We start from the raw sequence: 22,275 nt of genomic DNA, 5'->3' as shown, positions 1-22,275 counted from the left end.
TCGGACCCCAGGATATCAGAGCGGCCGACTGAGGTGAGTAGGAAGGATAACAGTTCCAATTCGAACCTTAAGACTTTTTCTTCCGGGATTGTTCGGGGTGTGTCAGTGGGAGCTAATTCGCTAAGCCTACCTACCTTCGTGGTAACCGATCTCTCCCAGGTTGGCATTTTTAAGACTTCAGTGAAAGCAAAGGGCTGTTGTTCTTCTGAAACTGTTAAACCCGTGTCAGCCAACCCAGGGTCTGCTAAAACTGTGACATATAACCCAGAGACCATTAACACCAGCTCTGATAATACTAGGACTGTTTATTCATTTGAACCACGGCCTCAAGCTCAGTTAGCCGCACGGCCTCAAGCTCAGTTAGCCGCACGGCCTCAAGCTCAGTTAGCCGCACGGCCTCAAGCTCAGTTAGCCGCACGGCCTCAAGCTCAGTCTCTAATTCCACCACCGTTGTCATCACAACCACTATGTCAGTCACCCTCAGTTCAGCCTCCTGTTCAGCAGCCACCAGCCCTGCATCCTGTGTCAGTTGTTCCACCTGTAAAACCATACAAGTCAATTCTACCCGAAAGACACTGCTCCTCGCCCATCCACTCCAAGCAGAGAGACAAATCTAACAATACTGTCAACAGTCCTCAAAAGCTGGCCAGTTCTGAGACTGCGACACACTCCAGGGCCTCCCCAGAGGCCCGGGTTCAGCCCCCAGCTGACTCTGGATCCCTGGAGGTCAAGAAGCCAGCTGAGGACTGCACCCAGCTGTCACTGCCTGAGCAGAGTCAACGCTCTGGGCAGCTGAAATCTGCTATGTGTTTGCCAGGGGCCACTGTGCCTGCTGGTTCTGTTCTGTCTCTGCCAGAGGTCTCCGCACCTGCTGGTCCTGTCCTGTGCCTGCCAGAGGCCCGTGTGCCTGCTGGTCCTGTCCTGTGCCTGCCAGAGGCCCCTGTGCCCACTGGTCCTGAGACTGTTCTCGCTGGGGGGTCCGAGGAGCCCGTCCAGCCACCAGCTGTTCCATCAGCAGCTTCATCCACGCTTGCAGCAGCAGTTTCATCCACGCTGTCGCCTGGTCCAGCTTCAGCTTCCTCATCAGCTTCGCCTGGTCCAGCTTCTGCTTCAGCATTGCCTGGTCCAGCTTCTGCTTCAGCGTCCTCATCAGCATCGCCTGGTCCAGCTTCTGCTTCAGCGTCCTCATCAGCTTCGCCTGGTCCAGCTTCTGCTTCAGCGTCCTCATCAGCATCGCCTGGTCCAGCTTCTGCTTCAGCGTCCTCATCAGCTTCGCCTGGTCCAGCTTCTGCTTCAGCGTCCTCATCAGCATCGCCTGGTCCAGCTTCTGCTTCAGCGTCCTCATCAGCTTCGCCTGGTCCAGCTTCTGCTTCAGCGTCCTCATCAGCTTCGCCTGGTCCAGCTTCTGCTTCAGCGTCCTCATCAGCTTCGCCTGGTCCAGCTTCTGCTTCAGCGTCCTCATCAGCTTCGCCTGGTCCAGCTTCTGCTTCAGCTTCGCCTGGTCCAGCCTCCGCTTCAGCGTCCTCATCAGCTTCGCCTGTTCCAGCCTCCGCTTCAGCGTCCTCATCAGCTTCGCCTGTTCCAGCCTCCGCTTCAGCGTCCTCATCAGCTTCGCCTGGTCCAGCCTCCGCTTCAGCGACCTCATCCTCGCCTGGTCCAGCTACTGCTTCACCTACACCGTCGCCTGGTCCAGCTACTGTTTCACCCACGCATGGTCCAGCCTCCCCATCCGCTTCAGCCTCGTCTGGTCCAGCCTCCGTGTCTTCCTTCTCGTCTGGTCCAGCCTCCGTGTCTTCATTCTCGTCTGCAGTGGCCTCCTCAGCTTCACCACCTTCGTTTGGCCCAGCCTCTGCATCAGCTTCGCCTGGTTCAGCCTCCGCATTCGCTTCAGCGTCGCCTGGCCCAGCTTCGGCTTCAGCCTCTGCCTCGTCTGGTCCAACCTCCGCTTCGCCTGGTGCTGCAGGGGCCACGCAGCCTTCGGGTCCCCTACTACCACCTCCACATCGTCGGTCATCTGCCAGGCCGCTTGTTGGACATCATCACCACCGTGGCCGCCCTCCGGACTTCTGTTGCCACCCCCGCCTTCTGCGTGGACGACCTCCTACACGCCGCCACTGCCTTCCGCGTGGCCGGCCTCCAGACCTGCATTCGCGCCGCCGTTGCCGTCCGCACGGTCCGCCCCCGGACCTGCATTCGCGCCGCCGTTGCCGTCCGCACGGTCCGTCCCCGGACCTGCATTCGCGCCGCCGTTGCCGTCCGCACGGTCGGCCCCCGGACCTGTTTCCACGCCACTGCCTACTGCGTGGCTAGCCTCCGGACCTGCCCCACTGCCGTTGCCATTCGTATGGTCGGCCTCCAGAACTGTACTGTTTTGGCCTCCTGCGCTGTTGGTCCCCTGAACTTGGCCATCTGGGCCTTTTTGGTCTCTGTCCCTCCGTCCTGGGCCCCCTCCGCCCGCCCTGGTCGGGTCGTTTTCCGTTTTGGTCTGTTTCTGTGTTTCTGCTGGGCTGTCTGGAGCCAGCCCTTGAGGGGGGGGGGTACTGTCATGGTCCTGAGTCTGAGGACTCAGTGTTTTGTGTTTCTTTATGCTTTTGTTCATTCAGAGTGTGTATTCTGTTGTGATTTTTGCCATTTGTTAGGTTTCTGTTCTTTGCCTGCCTGCTCCCACTTCTCTGTGTTCCCTCTGTCTGTCCACGGTGTTATTGTGTCTGCTCATGAGTCTGCCTGTCAAGTTCAGTGTCCTGTCTGGTTCTCTGTCTGTTAATTTCCTGTTTTATTCTGAAGGTTCATGTCTGATGTGAGTGTGTTCAGTTTACATTTCCCCTGTCCCATCAGCTCTGATTTCTCCCAGCTGTGTTGCCCTCCTGTCTCTTATCCCCTGATTACTGGTGTGTGTATTTAAGCCCTGTGTGTTCTCCTGCCTGTTGCCGGTTCGTCTGTATTACTCCATGTAAGTCCGCGCTTTTCTGCATTCATCTGTGTCTCTCTGCGTTTTTGTATCCTCCGTCAGTCTGCGTCTCTCTGCCTTTCACCCCGTGTCCTGTGGATTTCTAGTTGCTCTTTAGTTTTCCCAGTTTAGGTTTCCGTTAGTTTGTCTCATTATTCGTTTTCTGTTCCTGCCACTGACACCTTGTAAATAAACTCCACTAATCTTTTCATACACTGCTTGCTCTTGGGTCCTTTTTCCAACTCCACACGGCTCGCCTCGGCAGCCGTGACAATATTCTTTGCTGACACAAGAAGGGGCTGAACCCTGACATATTAAAACCATTTTGTGCTTTTTAGCAAAGATCTATGCTGATGTTGTTACAGTATACATCTTCCCACGCGTGTGTTTAATAAAATCATCGTTTGACTGAACTCATCTGGGCCAATGTTGGTTTGATCTTATCCTCAATAGCAAAGAATTGGGACACATCTTACAAGTTAAAGTAGGGTCATTCAATTTTCCATGCAGCTTCACCAGTGTGGTTTACCCAGGACAAATTCACAATCCTCAAATGATACAACAACAATCTCCAGCTCTGGTTTGGCCAAAGTTAACATGAGGCTGTTGCAGTCTGTCAAAATGTTTTTTTTCTTTTTCTGTTGCAATCTGTTGTAATCGTTCTCCGCTGAGACAAAGCCAACTGTATTTACAGTTTTATCAAATTCAAAACATTGCTCAAAACCAATGCTCAGAAAAAATGCAAAAAACCCAAGAGCTACATCTAAGACTCTACAGGCTTGATTCTTTTTAACATAACTCTACACGAAGGTTAATAAATGTACAGAAGTACATTCTAAAAATCATCTTTTCTTATTTAATGAATCACCATTTACAAAAATAACGATAATTTCATCAACATGTCAGAGGTTTTCTATGTTTAATGAGTCTACTGTCGTCACATGCATGTACCACGTAAAAGCACAATGAAAAGACAGACGTCCAGTTCACATGTTTTCGTAACTACATAATAAAAGCTTGTCTTTTTCAACCAGCATGATTTCAAATAGTTTGTTGAGATTTCAAAAAAATATTGCATTTCCATTCATTATTTAACACTGGCATTGCACTAGAAATAGCAACGCATATTACTTTAAAAATGGAGTAATTAATGACTTCAGTGGGCTAAACTGGACCCTCGCGGGACACTGTCTCTGTGCCCCGGTCAGTACGTTTTTGTTTTTAGTGTTTTCTTTCAGTACAGTATGAGAGAAGAGCGACTGTGTGAGAACTATTTTGATACTGATGAGTTGTCATTTGTAGTCTATTAAGGAGTTTTCTTGCAGCTGCCTCTGGCCCATTTACAGCTGCTATTTTTGAACACACTGCCCCCCAAAGGCTGGGAATAGCACTCTGTACTCGATCTGTTTAGCACAATAGCAACTGTGTGGAGGCAATGGTATTATTTTTCATATTGAAGAATAATACTGCTTTAATGGATTTTGAAAAAACTGAACTGTGTGGTGCAGAGAAGAATACATTAAAACAGGTTTAAAAGCATTAAGAAAATGGCATGCCACTTAATAAACAAGCACTGAATATACAGCTGATGTTTGTGTCAATAAACAAAATGATTTATGTTTCTCGCAGAAAGAGTCAATCATGACCCCCCCCCCCCCCCCCCCATTTTCCAGGAGCGTTGCTGTTACTGAGATGATGGAGGCATCGGCGAGAGTCCCAATGGATCAATGGTCACCACACCAATCTCTCCAGTCCGCATCTATTGTGCCTGTGGGAGGTCAGCTGTCAGTGGGGGGGAGGGGGGGGACACTTACAGGGATGTGGATAGCTGTAAATCAAAGAACAATAGAAGGAAACAAAGAAACGAGGAAAAAGTGGCTAGACTGAGAGAAAAAAAAGTTACACAGTGTATTATCTGTATTAGTTTGTGTTTTTATATATATATATTTTTTTATTTGAACACTTTTTCAACACACGAATAAGAAAAAGTACAAGACAATAGTTGGGAAAATGTTAATCAAAGGTAACCAGGTCTATCTTTTTGCTGTGGTGAAGTTTAGCAGTAAGAAATATCACATTAAGGCACATTTAAAAATAAAGGGGGGGGGGGGGGGGGGGGGGTGATCAGAACAGTCAAACCTGGCCAAGTTACAGTGCAGGTGAATGGGGCTTCACAGGATTTTTATCATTCATCTTATCAATACATAAACCTGCTCTTTCTGATCACTATTGTTGGTGCCACTGTGGTTTTATTTTGTAAAATATTTGCACATTAAATCTTTAACTTGTGCATATCAGTGGGACACAGGCTACATCTAACAAAAATGTATTTTATAATAGGATGTGTCTGTCAGGATGAACCATGGGAGTTTCTGGAGCTTCTATTAAGTGGCTGGCCTCTTGCATTAGCTATTTTTTTTCCATAGGACTCTTAGATTTTGCTGTTTGCTACAAGCTTCTCCCCCATGTTCTTGTTACTATGAGAACAAGTTCAAGTATATAGGTATATGTAGCATGACATCACCCATAAACCCTACAAAACCAGTGTTTTCTGTGAGGGTTGGCCTAATATTTTGTTTGCTTTTGGGTCTAATGGGCAGTAGACAATGGAGAGATACAATGCAAATTCTTCACACAATAGCTGCAGGTCAACATCAAGTGAACCACTTTCACAGCTTCTGTCCGTTTCTCTCTTTTACCAGAACGTCTTTCATCCATGAATTAGTTCTGCTGTATTCAAACAAAATCTCCATTGATTATACAAGTAACTGCAATAAAACCTTTGACCAATATTCATGAATCACTCTCAGCGGAGTTCCCATGTTTTTTCATTCTCCATCAAACTTTAACTGGGTCGCAATATATTTTGGCCATCTCTGATTTTTGCAAGCATATAATGTGAAAGTAGAACCCTCATCTGTTTTTACTGAATCAGAGGTAAACAAAGGAGTCCTCGAGAAAGCTATATAGCCTGCAGTAATGAGAGCTGGTGCCATTAGAGGGGTCCCTGCTGGATCCTTGGTGGGGGTTGGGAGATGGAGTAAATGTATGGATTGTGGCCAGTGAGGCACATTTCGTCTATGTTGTTGTTGGGGGTGCTGAAACAAAGGAAAGGACAACCGAAGACACCACAAGTATTATTTTGTTGACCCTTCTGTCTTAATGAGAGCTTTTAGTCGAGGAGGAAAGAGGTCCAGCAGGTCCAGCATCTCTCTGAACTACTCAGCTTTATTATTTACTTTTGTATTCCTTACCCCATGACATTTTTCATTTTTCTCTTGATTTGACTGTCAGGGAAGAGATCAATATTGTCCTTTCTGTGCTCAGTTCCTCTGGTTTCTTTGGGTTAGGAGAACATCATGTGAGTCCCCGTGCAACAGGAGAGCTGGGTTTAGAAGCAAACCTCCAACCCACTTAGATTTCTTAAAAAATCATTACGCTATTAATTGCAGCACAAATTCCCTGTGGAGCCCGGACAGTTTGCACGGGAGAGGTGCAAAGTGATGGTGCACGTGGAGGCCCCACATGTCTCTTCAGACAGCCCACGCATGTAGTGAAATTGCTCTTCATTAGTGATGCAGTGCACTCTCAATTGGTTGTTTTTGTGGAAATTCACAGTAGCATCAACCTTGGCCTCTCTCACAGGATGACTGTGTGCAGAAATACAGAGGGGGAAAAAACCCAGCATTTCAGCTTCAGTTACAGCTGCTCCAACCTGTGTATTTATACCGAGAGCATGGCACAGACCGGCCAAGAGCCAAACCAAACCAGCAGCTAAGAAACACATCATTATAACATTCCTGTTGTCTCATTTATGGCAAACAAAAGCAAACACAGCATTCAAAACTTTAAAAGAGTACCTCAAAATTCCTCTTTTCACAGAGTCACTTAAAAAATCCACTTTTACTGATCAAATATTACTTGTTTGTTTTGTGTTTTTCTTGAAGTGAGTGAGGTCAAACATAAAATGCATGACTCTGCTGTCAAAGCAAAATGTAAAAATCTCCACAAACATTTTTAGTTCAACCTTTCTTCCAAACTAAGACATATAATATGTTTTTCTTTACTTTACTTTCTTTTTCTACTTTTTCCCTTCCTCTTTTCACTTTCTTTTCTTTCTCAGATGGGAGTTGAACCAGGCTCTGGTTTTACCCCCGCCTTCCTTTGGCAGGGTTTCTCCTGCCTTCTGTTCCATCCGGCACACCTGTCTGCATCTACTTGTTATCCTGAGATTCAACGGCCAGCTCAAACCTCCTCTTTGCCAGATTGTTGTTAGCTTTGTAGTGGGAGTCATGGTCTGTTCCTGCAAGTGGTCCAGTTTATTGTTTTCAGAAACTTGACTTTACCCTCTCATCTGCTCACTTAGTTCTCCTATATGTGTGTTTTGGATGGATCAAGAACCTCCAAGTTAAGTAAAAATGAAAAACGAAGCTGTCTACCAATTATCTCTGTCACTGTCACCTACCTCCCCCACCTGCAAGTTTACAAGGAAAATGCAATCCTCCAGTGTCCTCCAGCTCGATCTCTTGCAATACTTAACAGATTGAAACGTACCTGAGTTGCTCGTGTAAATAAAGAGCTAAAATTTGCATTAGTCTTCTGAGTCTTGTATTTGAGTCCATTCTTTCTTGTGAATATGACATAATAAGGTGTAATATGCCTAAATGAAAGTAAGTCGGTTGGACAGAACTACGATCTGATCTCTCAGGTGATTACTTTGCCCTATGCCCACAGGTCATGTTTTGAAACCTGTTTTGTACTCAGTTGTATTCACAAAGCATCTGATTTGTTAAGGTGGATTATCTTTGTTGCAATCTATATCCTTCTTTCTCTGCCATTGCTTCTTCTGTCTTGCTCAGTATCACAATAGTCTTCAGTCACTCTCCAACACTTCCCTCTTCTTTAAGGAAAGGTCGGACTAAAAGTACACTTTAATAATTGCACAAAAACATCTCAAATATCTGTTTACTTCATGAATCTTTCCCTGAAGGCTTAATTTACAAATACTGCATCAGGAAAATGCATTTATCAGGTCACTGTGAAGGGCACAGATGGTTCTGAATCCATAAACATGAGCTCATTTGAGCTTTGGGAAGGTGCTGCATTGTGCGGAGATGTCAAGCACGGTGATGGTGGGCTTTGGTCACCCAGTGTGTCCTTTCTCCTGCAGAGAATCCTAATAGCAGATGGTAAAATATACAAACTATTGCATAAGGAAAAGGTTGGTGAAGGTCGCCATGGTCAGTGAAGGTTACATAAAAGAGTGACTTGCATACCTTTCAAATTCACTCAAGCAGCTCAATAAGTTTAGGGATAAGTAGAGTGATCTCGGGATATTAATGGTGCTGATGGTGTGTTAGTAAAACAATTAAGTGTCAGTGATTATTAATTTCCTGATATCTGCTGACAAATAAAAGAAAGCGAAGGATAAAGTGTCTTATTGTTGGGGCACCACGTGCTGCCTGAACAGCTTCATGCACCGTGGCATCGATTCTGCTGCATATTCTGATGTTGGTAGTATATAGAGTGGTCTAACTCATAAGTACAGGATTTCCCATATGTGTTCAAGTGATTCGATGTTTGACGAGTGTGAAGAGCTTAGCATATGAGTCACAGCTTTTTCATACTCATCAAACCATTCAGTGACACTTAGCGGATTGTCATCGTGAAAGAAACGGCTCTGACACAGCTGCTGGCATCTCACAAATACACACAAAGTGTGCTTTAGTGGCTCTTGATGCAACATTAACGCTCACGCGGATGCTCGTAAAGAACCCTTTGGATTTTCATTTAATTGCACTGCGTATGCATGTTTTCAGTTGGTTAATTTGGTGCCTAAACATAACCAGATAGTTTTTCACCGCTTTCACTGTGTGCAAGGTGTGCCAGGCACCTAAGAAAAACTATTCCTTGTGCATAGCTTTTGAAATATGAGCAGAATTGGACTAAATTGCACACTTTTGACACCCAACCCCACTGAGACTATTTTGGACTTTATCCTCTACACCTCTTACCAGTTGTTCCTTCTGCCACTGATACTTTACTCAGTTGAATCACTTTCCTTCTTCCTGATGTTACTTTTAACCATCTACAGTATAACATGCTCTCTTCTGTTTCATGTGAACCGCCACGATGTCTGGTTGGTAAGCCACCAGCTGCTTGTCTGTCTGGGACTTGTAGGCATTCAGATTTGCTGCTCTCAAAATATCTTCAGTGGTGTGTACCATCTGGACCTGGGAACAAATTTGGTTTTGCTTCTCCGTGCACCCTCTCCCAGATTGCATCTCACACTGTGCTACTACGCTCACTGACTGCTTTATGAGGTACAGCAAATATCTTACCAGCCAATCATCTAACAGCAACTCCTGTAGCTATGATCCAGACAGCCTACTGAAGTTCAAAGTGAGCAACAGAATGGGGAAGACAGGTAACTTAAATGAGTCTGAATATGGTGTGGTTGTTGGTTCCAGACAGGCTGATCTGAGTATTTCAGAAACAGCTAATCTACTGGGATTTTCCTGCATACAACCATTTCTGGGATTTACAGATAATAATCAGAAAAATAGAAAAAAATATGCAGGTAAAGAGGTGAACATCCAGACTGCTTAAAGCTGATAGGAAGGCAACTGTAACTCACATTGAAGCAGATGACCACATCTGGTCTGATCTTCTGCTGCAACTCTTTTGCAATTACATGAGTTCAACAAAGCTTTACAATAGAAGGCTTGGAAAACCATTATCTGGCCTAATGAGTCTTGATTTCTGACCCAACATTCAGATAGTTGGGTCAGAATTTGGTCTAAACAACATGAAAACATGTACATTTCCTGTCTTGAATCAGTGCTTCAGATGGTGTAATAGTGTGGGAAGATATTTTCTTGGAACATTTTAGGCTTCTTGGCACCAGCGGAGAACCATTTAAATGCCACAGCCTATCCTCATATTGCGATACGGTCTGGGGGCTTTTTGCAGTGTTAGTTGTGCTCCGTTTTGCCTGAGTTTCCTGTTCGATGCAGGGGGTTGCTGGACACCTGGCCATTGTTTTGCAGAGCTTTTGAGCCAGTCATAGCATATTGTTCCTAACCACGTCCGCCCCTTTATAACCTTTATGTTTAAGGAGCATATGTGTGCCAGAAATTTTTTTATAACTAAATATTTGACACCTATTCTGATGAATAGGAATTCTAATCTATCGTACATGGACAGCTGGAAGTTTGAATCTGACTCTTTAAATTTAGCTCAAAACAAAAGGAACTTTAAAGGTGGTTTATAAAGATGCTTTGCTGTGTTGCACAATTTTGGATTCAGTGTAACCATTCATTTTTTTTTAATTACAGTACCTTCGTTCTTCCAGAAGTTATCAAACCACAATTTCTCTTATGCCAGAGGTCAAGAACAAAAGCACACGTATCCCTTCTAGTCTTATCTTCACAATATCACCACTTTGTACCATAGAGATTGCTATCTAGGCTGAGCTGTGTACCATAAAGATCCTTCAGTCTGTGCGCTTCTTTACACAGATGGCAGGATGCCTCTGGGGCTGCAAAGGGAGTCTGTGGAGAAACGAGGTAATAGACTCAGAGTAACGCACAAAGGAGACTTCATCCCTTATCGATGGCAGTGCAGACTCCGAGCAGGATGACTGAACTCTGAGCTGAATAGTTTCAACTGACAAAAGCGGCTTTTTATCTCTGTTAGTGATTCAGGTATTGAAGGTGAAACGATGAACTGTTGCATTAATGTACTTTTTCAAGAGCATTCAAAGGAGAGCAATGTTTGGACCCACCTCTTCAATGGCATATTGGAGCTAAAGGAAACCAAATTATACACTAACACCTGAATATATGCAGTAAACAAAACAATATGTATGCTTTTTCTGACACATAAACATGTATTTATACATAAACAGTGTGCAGTGACAATGTGTGGCCCTCACATACCTCATACCTTAGAGCCAGTCAAGCCTTTGACGTCATTTAATATTATACAACATACATGCAGCAAATCACTTCATCAGAACCTCTGCGTGACTCAACAAAAGTGATGAATATGCATTTGTCTTTTGTACGTCTCGCTGGAATGTGTTTGATCAGCTCCCTGAAGACGGAGCATCTGTTCAGTGCAGCAGTTGCCTTTATTGTGTTATTAATGTAGCAATATCTTGTTAACAACACATGCCTCCTCCCACTATAAGCACTGAATGATAGCTTCCACTGTAAAGCTGCCGTTGCTGGGAAGGTAGGAAACCTGCTTATAAATTAGCTGTCCAGTTAAAAAAAACACATTACTGTCACATCGGTATAAAATAAATGCTGCTGCAGAATGTTCCCAGGCTGGTGAAGTAGTTTCTGAAGTAATGTGCTCCATCTTTCATATGGCAATCAAAGAAATCCAAGTGCACGGGTTCTCCCTGTTTCCCTTCCATAAGAATGGCATCTTGGCTGTCATCCTTCCACTGAGAGCATTCCAGATGAGCCTTCAGTAAACATTTATGAAGATGCATCTCTCAGATCCTGTGTCAGGATTTTTTGTTTTCTTATATTTATTCAGATATTGTTCATCGCTGGAAGAAATGCACAATACTGTATGTTTAATAAAGCAATTCAAGTTATGAATAAACTTGGGCTGCCTTTTGTTTTGAAGACAGTTTTAAATACTCACTGATATGAACTGTGAGAAGAAAGATGATTTCAAAGCATTCATTGAAGGTTTATTAGAAATTAGATTTAATTTCTGTTCACTGAAAATGATGGGCCTGCTGTTTGAGATATTGCTGGGTATTTAAAGAATTAGCAATAAGAGTAATGGGAATTAAAATCTGCAGCTGTTATCTTTAAGTAAAACTCTTCAATGCTCATCAGTTATTTCTGAAAAAATAACCAATTCATATTAGGTCATCATTGATAATTATGAATTATGAATCCGGTACCTGGTGGACTAAGACCACCAGGAACCGGAACAGCTTCTTCCCCACAGCTGTCAGACTCCTGAACTCTGCCTCCTGACATCTGACCCACGTTAAACACATGGACTGGACATACACACCCACAACCACCTACACACACACACACACAATGGACAACTGTACCCTCATACACACAATAATAACATGGACTGAACCACCACTCTCAACCACTTGCACTTCATATAGCCTCTGTAGAAATTATCCACATATCTCACTTATCTCAACTGCACTACTGTATAATTCTGGATAAATAATCATTCTGTTCAATACGATAATTTTTAATTCTACAACTGTTTATTACTTGCATAGTTCACATTTCTGTATAGCTGTATATCTCATATTTCTGTATAGTTTTTCATATTTATATCCTGTTCATAGCCTGTACATACTTATAGTTATAGCATATTCATAACATACCTTCATACTGTGTACATTATAACATACCATAATAGACCCATTTCTGTAATATACTCACATATCTATATTATAGCTAATATATGTTTGTAATATATCTATATCATGGCTAAAGCACTTCTGGATGGATGTAAACTGCATTTTGTTGCCTTGTACCTGTGACATGTGCAATGACAATAAAGTTGAATTCTATTTTATTTTATTCTATTCTATAATTAATAATTGTTTTATAATTAGAATTATATTCTCCCATAACTTGACCTTGTGGGGGGGGGTTATGGTTTCTTGGTACTGTTGTCTTTTCTCTCCCATGTTGGTGCACATGAGGTCACTAAAAACATCAGAACGATCACAGACACAGGAGCATTCTGGGATGGGATCCATGAAAAGTAAAAAGAAATCTGTGAAGATTTCCCGGTGAGAGCTGCCTGGCCTGTGTGTCCTGGCAGAAGGAGAGTGTTGGCAATGAAGAACAAAAAAAAGAAAGAAAGAATACAAAGTAAAGATTTACTCAAACAGGAAGCTGCACTGTAGCCCCCAAATGAGGAGATTACACAGAGAACAACGCCATAATGCCAGAGGAGGCAGCGAGCATGCATCCAAAAATAGCTAATGGACTTGTTACAAACATTTGGTTGAAGTCAACACTGTATTTGGTTTAATCCAGGGATGCATTTGCAGGGATAAACTCACCATTTGTTGTATATTTTCACGAATCTGAGATGATAATGGGCAGAAACATTGACAGCACAGGAAGCTCTGGCAGAAATTAAACAACTCTTTGACAGTGTTGCAAAAGAGATGTTCAAAAACTCCGTTTTCCATTTTCCAGGTGATGCACTGAAAATGCAACTGTGTATGTGATTGTGTGGTTGTTCACACTCAAGTTTGACATATTTATCTGGAACTATGACAAACTGATTATGTTTAACAAAAATTTCCTAATTAATGCCATTTCTATTCCCAAACTTTCTTAGGAAATATGCTAATATAATCACACTAAGTGGCCTCATGTCGCCCTCTGGGCCTCTGAGAAAAAAGTATTCTTTTAAATGGGATTATTCCAATTCATTTCCCGGTCAACAGCTTCACTGAAGACTAGCTGCTCACGTTGCCATGGATGTCTCAAAAATGACTGAGGTATTTGGCCAGAGAAATAAAGAGGCTCTGGATACTCAAGGAAAAAAACACTTTGGAGTGCATTTGAGAGCCGCTGCTTTATCTTATCTCACAAGGTGTCAGTTTCCATGTTTTCGCTCAGCTTCAGCAGTGATCTTTGCTCCCTGTGCGGATGAAAGGAGCTTTTCAAACAGCAAGTTTGCAAGTTTATGTTGTGCAGCAGTTACAGAGAACTAAATACAGAAAATTAGTAATGATATAAATGTCAAATATTCTCTGGTTCTAATGTTATATCATACTCCCAAACTGTGTTATATCACTGCAATTTAGCTTTTGTTTCTTTCCTTAACCACTGGTTGGACAAATGTTTTTTTTACAGATGTCACATGTTAAATGAAAGCATATGAAGGACGGATGTTGAGTTCAGATTGTGTTTAGTAATCATTTTATTCTATTGATTTCCTTTTAAGGCTCTAAACAATTATCCTGTGCATTCACTGATGTCCACACGCATTAGTGTCTGCTGTGTATATCGCTCTAGAGCTCATTAACGGACCTTCACGCCGACAGTTCATTTGTCCAATGGTTGTTTGGAATCCACTGGTTGTCCAATAGCAATCCAGCCTGAGCTGACGCTGCGTGCTTATTGGTGAGTAGTGTTAGTATGCCTCCTTTTCGTTGATGCCTTTCATTTGGTCAAGGTTGCACTTGCAGTTTTAACAGCAGAACGCGACTGGAGCTTCGTTTACGCGCAAACAGAGAGCAGCCCGATCAGCCGAGGCTCTGCCGAAACTTCTCCCGTTTCTATTTGCACACCCCGGAGGAATCTCTCACCTCTCAGGAGCAACCATGGATGAAATGGAGGAAGAGTTAAAATGCCCTGTTTGCGGCTCATTTTACCGGGAGCCCATCATACTGCCGTGCTCCCATAACATTTGCTTAGCCTGTGCTCGGAATATTCTTGTGCAGACCCCCGACGCCGAGTCTCCACAGAGCAGCCGAGCCTCCGGGTCCGGGGTCTCCGATTATGATTACCTGGATTTGGATAAAATGAGTTTGTATAGTGAGGCGGACAGTGGCTACGGTTCCTACGGGGGCTTCGTGAGCGCTCCGACCACCCCTTGCCAAAAATCACCGAACGGGGTTCGGGTTTTCCCCCCGACTGTCCCTCAGCCGCCGCAGCAGCACCTTCTACCGCACCCCGGCTCCTTAACTCCGATCCCTCGTAACTCTTGCATCACCTGTCCACAGTGTCACCGCAGCCTCATCCTGGATGACAGGGGACTCCGCGGGTTCCCCAAGAACAGGGTGCTGGAGGGGGTGGTGGACAGGTATCAGCAGAGCAAAGCGGCCGCTCTCAAATGTCAGCTCTGTGAGAAGAGTCCAAAGGAGGCCACCGTGATGTGCGAGCAGTGCGACGTCTTCTACTGCGACCCGTGCCGCCTGCGCTGCCATCCTCCCCGCGGTCCACTCGCCAAGCATCGCCTGGTGCCGCCGGCGCAGGGGCGGATAAGTCGCCGCGCCAGTCCCCGCAAAATTTCCACTTGCACAGAGCACGAACTGGAGAATCTCAGCATGTACTGTGTACAGTGCAAGATGCCTGTATGTTATCAGTGTTTGGAGGAAGGGAAACACGGCACGCATGAGGTCAAAGCTTTAGGCGCAATGTGGAAACTGCACAAGGTACGTGCGTAAAAATGATCGGGGTGCTAAGATTTGTCTTCGTCCCTTACAAGTGCGTCTGTTTCTGTCTTTATTTATGTTTTTGGCCGCTCTGTGCAATGATTCAACATCCTCTGAGCTGAGCAACAAGTCTGTGTTCGAAATAATTAGCGCTGTCGTGTCAGCTCTGCTTAGCATCCGGTAGAGAGGTACAGAGCTGTGGGGTGTTCGTTCTGCCGCTTTGGATTTAAATGAGTGTTTAACAATAGTAAGAGGATGCATTTTATTGCCTGATACACGGTCCAGCTTCATGTGACGCTGCCTTTAGCCAAACACTGCCAAACAAACCCGAAAGGCAGTGGCTCATTTTTAATTTTACCTCATAAGTGGACAACTAGAAGCTGCTGTTTTCTGTTTGCATGACCATGTAAATGATGACCATCTGTCTCACGAGATGCCAACATCAAATTCCTTCAGTGCTTTGACAGCTCACAGGCGCCCTGAAGATCATTAGGCATGGCAAACACTGAAGCTATGCTTTATTGAGAATGGGGAGTGAAGCACAGATGCAGGCCTGTGGTGTGAATTGAGAAGCTATTTTGGAAGCTGAGTTGTTGTGGGCAGGAGAGGCAGAGCTGAGATTATCTACGCCTCTGCACCAGCAACCCTCACCTCCACACTCCAGCCTTCAATGAAGAAGGGAAGAATGTAGAGCTAGATATAACTCACACATGCACCCACACACACACACACACACTCACACACACACACACAGGGAGCATGCTGTGTAGTGGAGGTGTCTCCTGGTTTCCATGATAAAACCAAAAAAAAACCAAACAATGAATGTATTGAGTGCTGGTGCACAAGCAACACAAGCACATCATTATCTCCCCGTCCTCATCATTTATACTCAGCAATCTGGTTTTATATGTCTCCAGAACAACAATTTAAAAGCACCCCACTCCGATCATTCCTTGTAGGGAGATAGAGTGTCACTTCAGATGCGATAGACAACTGTAAAATTGCTGGGAATATCAGATGGGGTCGAACATTTTGCTCATATCAAATTTCCATCACATGAAAAGTTGCCAATCTGTTCTGCGTAATCATGCTTGGATGTAAAATGGGAAAAATAGTATTTTTAGAAACCAATCAGTGGTACCAGGAATTTTAGTGCCAATATTCAGCAGGTGGCACTTTTTTTTTTTTTTTTTTTTTGACTGTATCTCACGGCACCTGGTTATTTCTGATCTATCATCTGATCATCTGAAGCTGCCCACGGAGCTGTGACAGATGGCTCAAAGCTCAGAGTTGGCAGAGCTGAGCATGGTCATCTTTGGGAGCTTCAGGGTATTCCTCACAATGTTCACTGGAGAAAAAGCTTTTTCACATCTTGATAAATAGTTACTGCAAAATGACAAGAATACAAACAAATATTCTATGTAACGATTAGAAATCTCAACTTATTTTAGCTTATTTACTGATTCCCCCCCCCTCCAGTATGAAGTAGAGACTGACCAAACCTAGATTTCTGGCGCTAATGCCAAAATACAGACACAGGTTTATCAAACAATGTTGATTAAGTTACATTGCAAAGGGAAAATGATGGATTTGTGCCTTTTTAGGGGTCATTTCTCTTCTTCACTTGCACAAATATTAGAGATGGATCATCTCATAAAGCTTCACATTTTGCACACAGTCCTAGCTCTGTGTATTTCCTCCACCTGAGCATCTTTAAACCAGCATGATAGAATCTGGCCCCCTATGGAATCAAATTTTCACTCTCCTTACTGGGCAAGTAGCAGGCTTTACATTTGTCAGCATTTTCCCAAAAAGCCTACCTCTGGAAAGACGGGTTAATAAAAATGAACCAAAACAGCACAGTTGCAAACTTCAAGAAAACTATTTGAGCTTCAAGGTTTTTGCCGTAGCCATAGAAAAACCAACCAGTATTCAAAAAGCATGTCCTGCTTACCCATATACTTACACAGCCTTAGAAATGCCCATAAACATCTTGCATTCCCCTTCATGTTTAAACTGATCAAAGCTTTTGGTTGTTTGATCTGTGCGCTTTTGTGACTGAGCCGGCGAATTTTTCATCTTTGCTGTCTAATGCTGATGCACAAAGTACCACACTAAGGATCTTGATCTCGAATCCACACCTGCAGCATTTACACTTCAGAGCTGGAAATGTGGTGATATCATTTAATAGGATCTGTTCTGTTTTTCAGTTGCATTTTTTCTTGTCTTTTTGAGCAGAAAAACAGTGATTTCTCCATCTTTCTGCAGCATTTCTCTTGCTGTAAACGACTTTAACCACCTGCTGCCATAACAGCCAAATCCCTCTTCCTGAAGTACAAAGCAGCAAAGGTCTCTAAGATACTGGACCCCATGAGGAATCCACCCCACATGCTTTACACTTCTCCCCTCTGCTGCGTTCTAAAAATGAATGCTGTTTCAGATCATTACTTGCGCTCTACATGCTTTCCTCCTGCATTAGTTCAAACGCATTCTTGGCTTCTCTTCTAGTCTCATAGGCAATAAAACACCCTGATTTATCTCCAAGCTCTCCTTTTGGTCACTCTAAACCAAAATGGTCATCAAGAAAGAGCAGAAATGAAAGAGTGACTTTGTACTGGAAGGTTTTATGTGGTGGCAGGACTTTAGTGTTGATCTCCATGAATCACATTAAAAAGAGTAAAGGGGTATCATCAGTGTGTTAAATTGCTACACAGTGAGTGGTCCTCAACTCTTCACGGATGTCATAACAGGTCACTGAATGCAATCCAAGTCACGGTCTGCCACTCATTATGTTTAGTGGCAATTAAAGGTGATTAATCAAACTGAATGTACTGCATGTGTGTGTGTGTGTAGAAAATAGGTAACAGATTGCAGCAGATTCTTTTTCCTGCTACAGGAAGGGAGATAAATCAAGAGGTTTGACTTTGAGGGTTTGCACATGTGCTATCTTTTATCTTTACTCCTATTAAGAAAAAAAGGTCTAACAGAAAGTGACACTAAGTTAACCCAAACTGATGCTCTACAAGCTCTCATTCAAGGTGGCCCCAAAAGCAAGCTAATGAGGACAGACAGAACAGGTCACGTGGCTGGGAAACATTTTAAAGTCTTGTTTCAGCCTTGAAGCTGATGTAATTTCTTGTAATTTCTTGGTAGAAGAAGCTACCTGGAGCTTCTGTTAAACTCAGTGGGAGAGAAGGAAAAGCCTTGAAAATTCACATACAAGAAGCAGGTTATTTGTCCTTTCCTGCTTTAACCCTTCTGTCGGACTGTCGGGACAGCCACATAAAGAGAAGCAGAAAAAAACTGTCCAATACTGTATTTAATTAGTAATGAGAAGGATGTGTCATGCTTACAGTTAATTATTGCACAAATGTTTCAACTCAAAGGTGTTTTGCATGATGGCTTCGTTCAAAATACGCTTACTGGACACTTTATTAGTTACAGCCTGCCATTTCTGGTATGGACTTTCTTTCACCTTCAGAACTGCCTTAGCAAAGTGCTGGAAAAATTCCCCAGAGATTCTGGTTTATATTGACATGATAGCATCACATTGTTGCTGCAGATCTGCTGGTTGTTCATCTCCTGTCCCACCAAATCCCAAAGCTGCTCTGCTGGACTGAGATTTGGTGACTATCGAGTCCAGTTGAGTACAGTGAACTTAGACCTCTCTGCATTGAATCATTGCTTGTTTTTAATCTCTGGCTCTCTTCCACAACATGTCTTTTGTCCTGGCTTCCTTCTCTCACCCCAACCACTCACGGCAGATGGCCCCGCCCCTCCCTGAGCCCAGTTCTGCCGGAGGTTTCTTCCTGTTAAAAGGGAGTTTTTCCTTCCCACTGTTGCCAAAGTGCTTGCTCATAGGGAGTCATAAGATTGTTGGGTTTTTCTCTGTGTATTATTGTAGGGTCTACCTTACAATATAAAGTGCCTTGAGGCAACTGTTGTTGTGATTTGGCGCTAAATAAATAAAATTGAATTGAATTGAACTCATTGTCATGTTGAAGAAGCCAGTTTGAGATTATTTGAGCTTTATGGCGTGTTATCCAGTTTGAACTACCACCGGCAGCCTAAAATGTTGATTAAAAGCAGGATGGCTCAATTTTTATGTTGTTTAAACCACTCTACCATCCACATGTTGCAGCAGAAATCAAGACTCATAACACCAGGCGAGGTTTTTCCAATATTATGTTATCCAGCTTTGGTGAGACGTGCAAATTGTTGCCTAATTCTCCTGTTCTTGGCTGACAGAAGTGGTCTTCTGCTGCTGTAGCCATCTGTTTCAAATAACAAGCGGTTATTTGAATTGTTGTTTCCTTCCTACCAGCTCAAGGCAGCCAGCATTCTCCTCTGACCTCTGGCATCAACAAGGCATTTTTGCCTCTCACTGGTCCCATTCTCTGTAAACCCTGGAGATGATTATGTGGGAAAATCCCAGTAGATCAGCAGTTTCTGAAATAGACCAGCCCAACCACGCCATGTTCAAGATCCTTTAAAACACCTTTCTTTCCCATTCTGATGCTCGGTTTGAACTTCAACAGGTCATCTTGACCATGTCTGCATACCTAATTGCATTGAGTTGCATTTTGCTGCTTTGAGCTGCCGTGTGATTGGTTGATTAGAAATTTATGTTAATAAGCAGTTGAACAGGTGTACCTAATAAAGTGTCTAGTTAGTGTAAGTGCATAAGAACATTGTTCAGTAATAGTCCAACGCCGTGCAGTGATACAGCTCACACTACCCTTAAATATGTCTTTTTTATAAGTGACTCTGTGTAGATAAAAGACACGGTTGCTCAATTGTTTAAGAAAGCACTAATAAATGCAGAGGGCAAAGTCAGGCCTGAGGTTTTTCGAATTTTCACAGTGGGCGTAAGCTTCAGTGTCTTAAAGCCGTTTAGGTTGATGCTGCTCCATTAAAGGCGCTGATATTTACCCCTCAAGCTGCCATGTAAAGAGATTATCTGTGTAAATGTTAATGAAAGAGGGAGATAAGAAAGCAGCAAAATGAGAGCGATGAATGACCCCAAACACCCCAAAGAGAAGAAGTGAACCAGAGAATGAGCAGGAAGGAGAGGCAGAGCCGCACTGAAGGTCTCATCAGTGAGGTAAATGAGTCGGGTTTGCACAGAAAACACTGACATATTTTTATATAACTTCTCCGGGTGAGAACACAGACTGTCTGAATATTATAGCTTGCTCCAGGCATGGAACTGGAGAGAGATAAATGCCTAGAAAATCCACAGTGCCATTTCTCCTTTGTGACCCAACTGGGAAAGGAACAAACAAAGAGTTATTCTTTTCAGCTCAAGCAGTCAAATGTTTTAAACGGCATAATTTATTTTGCTCTGCTACATCTGGCTGCTCTGAAACAGTCAGCCCACATTATTAAATAAGGACACCAAAAAAGTGAGCTCAAACTGAGACGTGGGCAGCACAAGTTAAATCGTGCACTGACCTTGTTTTTGTTGGCATAACTCACAGATTTATCATCAGCATCATCAACATCATTGTCCTGACCATAAAGTGGCAAACCCTGAAGTGGCACTGATGTAATTATCATCAATCTGTTCTCAGAGTCTTGTCTAATTAGCTTCAAGTATGGATATAGCTGAACGATTAATTTAATAGGAAGAGTTACACGGTCCAGTTACGAAACAGTGTTCAGGCTTTTCAGTGACATCTGTAGGTTGTTTTTGCTTAAAGGAATGAAATAGACATGATGAACTGTCCAGGGCCTTCTACCTGGCACAAAATGTTGCTGTGGCTGTGGCTCAGGTGGTAGAGCAGTTCGTCTACAAATACTCGGGCGAAATACTCAACCAAATACCCAAATCAGACCCGATGCATCCATCAGAGTCTGAGTGAGTGTTTCTCAAAGTGAATGTGTGCACGACTGGGTGAAAAGTACTCAACTTGAGTATAAAGGTGCAAGTACTAGTTTATCTACCTAATAGAGACTGTCATAGGCATCTTTGGCCTATGCCAAGACGACGATTCAAAATGCATTAAAAACAAACAATGCCAATATTTAGGCATACCCAAGTGGTTGAAGGATTCTGCATTCGCAACCTCAGAATCTCATCTCTGCTTTTTGTGGTTGATGTGTTCCGGTTGGCTTGATCAGGTGGTGGCCTCCAGCTCGGACTGGAGCAGTTCACAACTGAATGTGAAGTGGCATGTATGAGAATTAGCAGCACCGAGGGCATGGTCCTCAGCTGGATCAGGGTGGAGTGTCCACTCCGCGTCAGAGACGAGTTGCTGTCCCAAGTATCTCGGGATCATGTTCACAAGAAATGGAAGACAGTAACAGGACATCGACAGATGAGTTGGAACCATGGCTGCAGTGATGTGGACGCTGTACCGGTCTGTCATGTTGAAGAGAGAGCTGATTGTGAAAGCGAAGCTCTCGATTTATTGGTCGATCCACATCCCTACCCTTACCTGGTACGAGCTGTGTGTAGTGACCGAGAGAGCGAGATCTCGGATGCAAGCTGTGGAAATGAGCAGGGTGGCTGGGCTGTCCCTTAGATAGGGTTAGGAGTTCGGCCATCTGGCAGGGGCTCAGAGTAGAGCCAACACTCCTCCACATGAAAAAGAGTCTTCTGAGGTGGTTTATGCATCTGATTAAGATACCTCGTGGGCGCCTCCTGGCTGAGGTGTTCCAGGCATGTCGTACAGCAGGGGTGGAGGAACTCCAGGCCTCAAGGGACAGTGACCTGCAGGTTTTAGACATGTCCTTGATCCAAAACAGCTGATTTAAATGGCTAAATTACCTCCTCAACATGTTGCAGTTCTCCAGAGGCCTGGTAATGAACTAATCATTTGATTCAGATGTGTTGACCCAGGGTGGTATCTAAAACTTGCAGGACACCAGCCCCTGAGGCCTGGAGTTCCCCACCCCTGTCTAACAAGGAGGAGGCCCAGGGGTAGACCCAGGACAAGCTGGAGAGATTACTTCTCTCGGCTGCCCAGGAAAGCCTTGGTGTTCCCCCAGATAAGCTGGAGAAGGTGGCTAGAGAGAGGAATGTCTGGGCTTCTCTGCTTAGGCCACTGCCCATAATTCTGCTGCTGGTTAGTTACTGAGCATATATTCCTACTTGTTTAAAACTACTTAGTGGTCCCTCCACTTCCCCTGTGTAGCCAAGCTC

At 43.9% G+C, this 22,275-nt stretch overlaps 1 protein-coding gene and 1 long non-coding RNA gene across 7 annotated transcripts in view; both read left to right on the top strand.

Annotated features, from left to right (window-relative positions):
- Nucleotides 1-7,491, top strand: part of LOC147306889 (uncharacterized) — a 107,065-nt gene extending 99,574 nt beyond the window's left edge. The window contains exon 4 of the long non-coding RNA XR_015126371.1: nt 7,071-7,491. This is a non-coding gene — a long non-coding RNA (uncharacterized LOC147306889). The remainder of the gene's footprint in view (nt 1-7,070) is intronic.
- A 6,642-nt stretch (nt 7,492-14,133) lies between these two features.
- trim9 (tripartite motif containing 9) overlaps nt 14,134-22,275 on the top strand; it is a 43,361-nt gene continuing 35,219 nt past the window's right edge. For all 6 annotated transcript variants that reach the window (XM_086274611.1, XM_086274609.1, XM_086274610.1 and 3 more), the window contains exon 1: nt 14,134-15,128. In XM_086274611.1, coding sequence (XP_086130737.1) covers nt 14,295-15,128 — 834 coding nt within the window. In that variant the 5' untranslated portion in view covers nt 14,134-14,294. The remainder of the gene's footprint in view (nt 15,129-22,275) is intronic.

Source organism: Aulonocara sp. 'chitande type north' Nkhata Bay, linkage group LG19 (genome assembly GCF_057382095.1).
Source record: "Aulonocara sp. 'chitande type north' Nkhata Bay isolate Kocher_YH1m ecotype deep benthic linkage group LG19, A_spYH_male_GT1.1, whole genome shotgun sequence".
NCBI classification, from domain to species: Eukaryota; Metazoa; Chordata; class Actinopteri; order Cichliformes; family Cichlidae; genus Aulonocara; species Aulonocara sp. 'chitande type north' Nkhata Bay.
The sequence above is the reverse complement of the archived record's forward strand: the minus strand, read 5'-3'. Positions and strand labels throughout refer to the sequence as shown.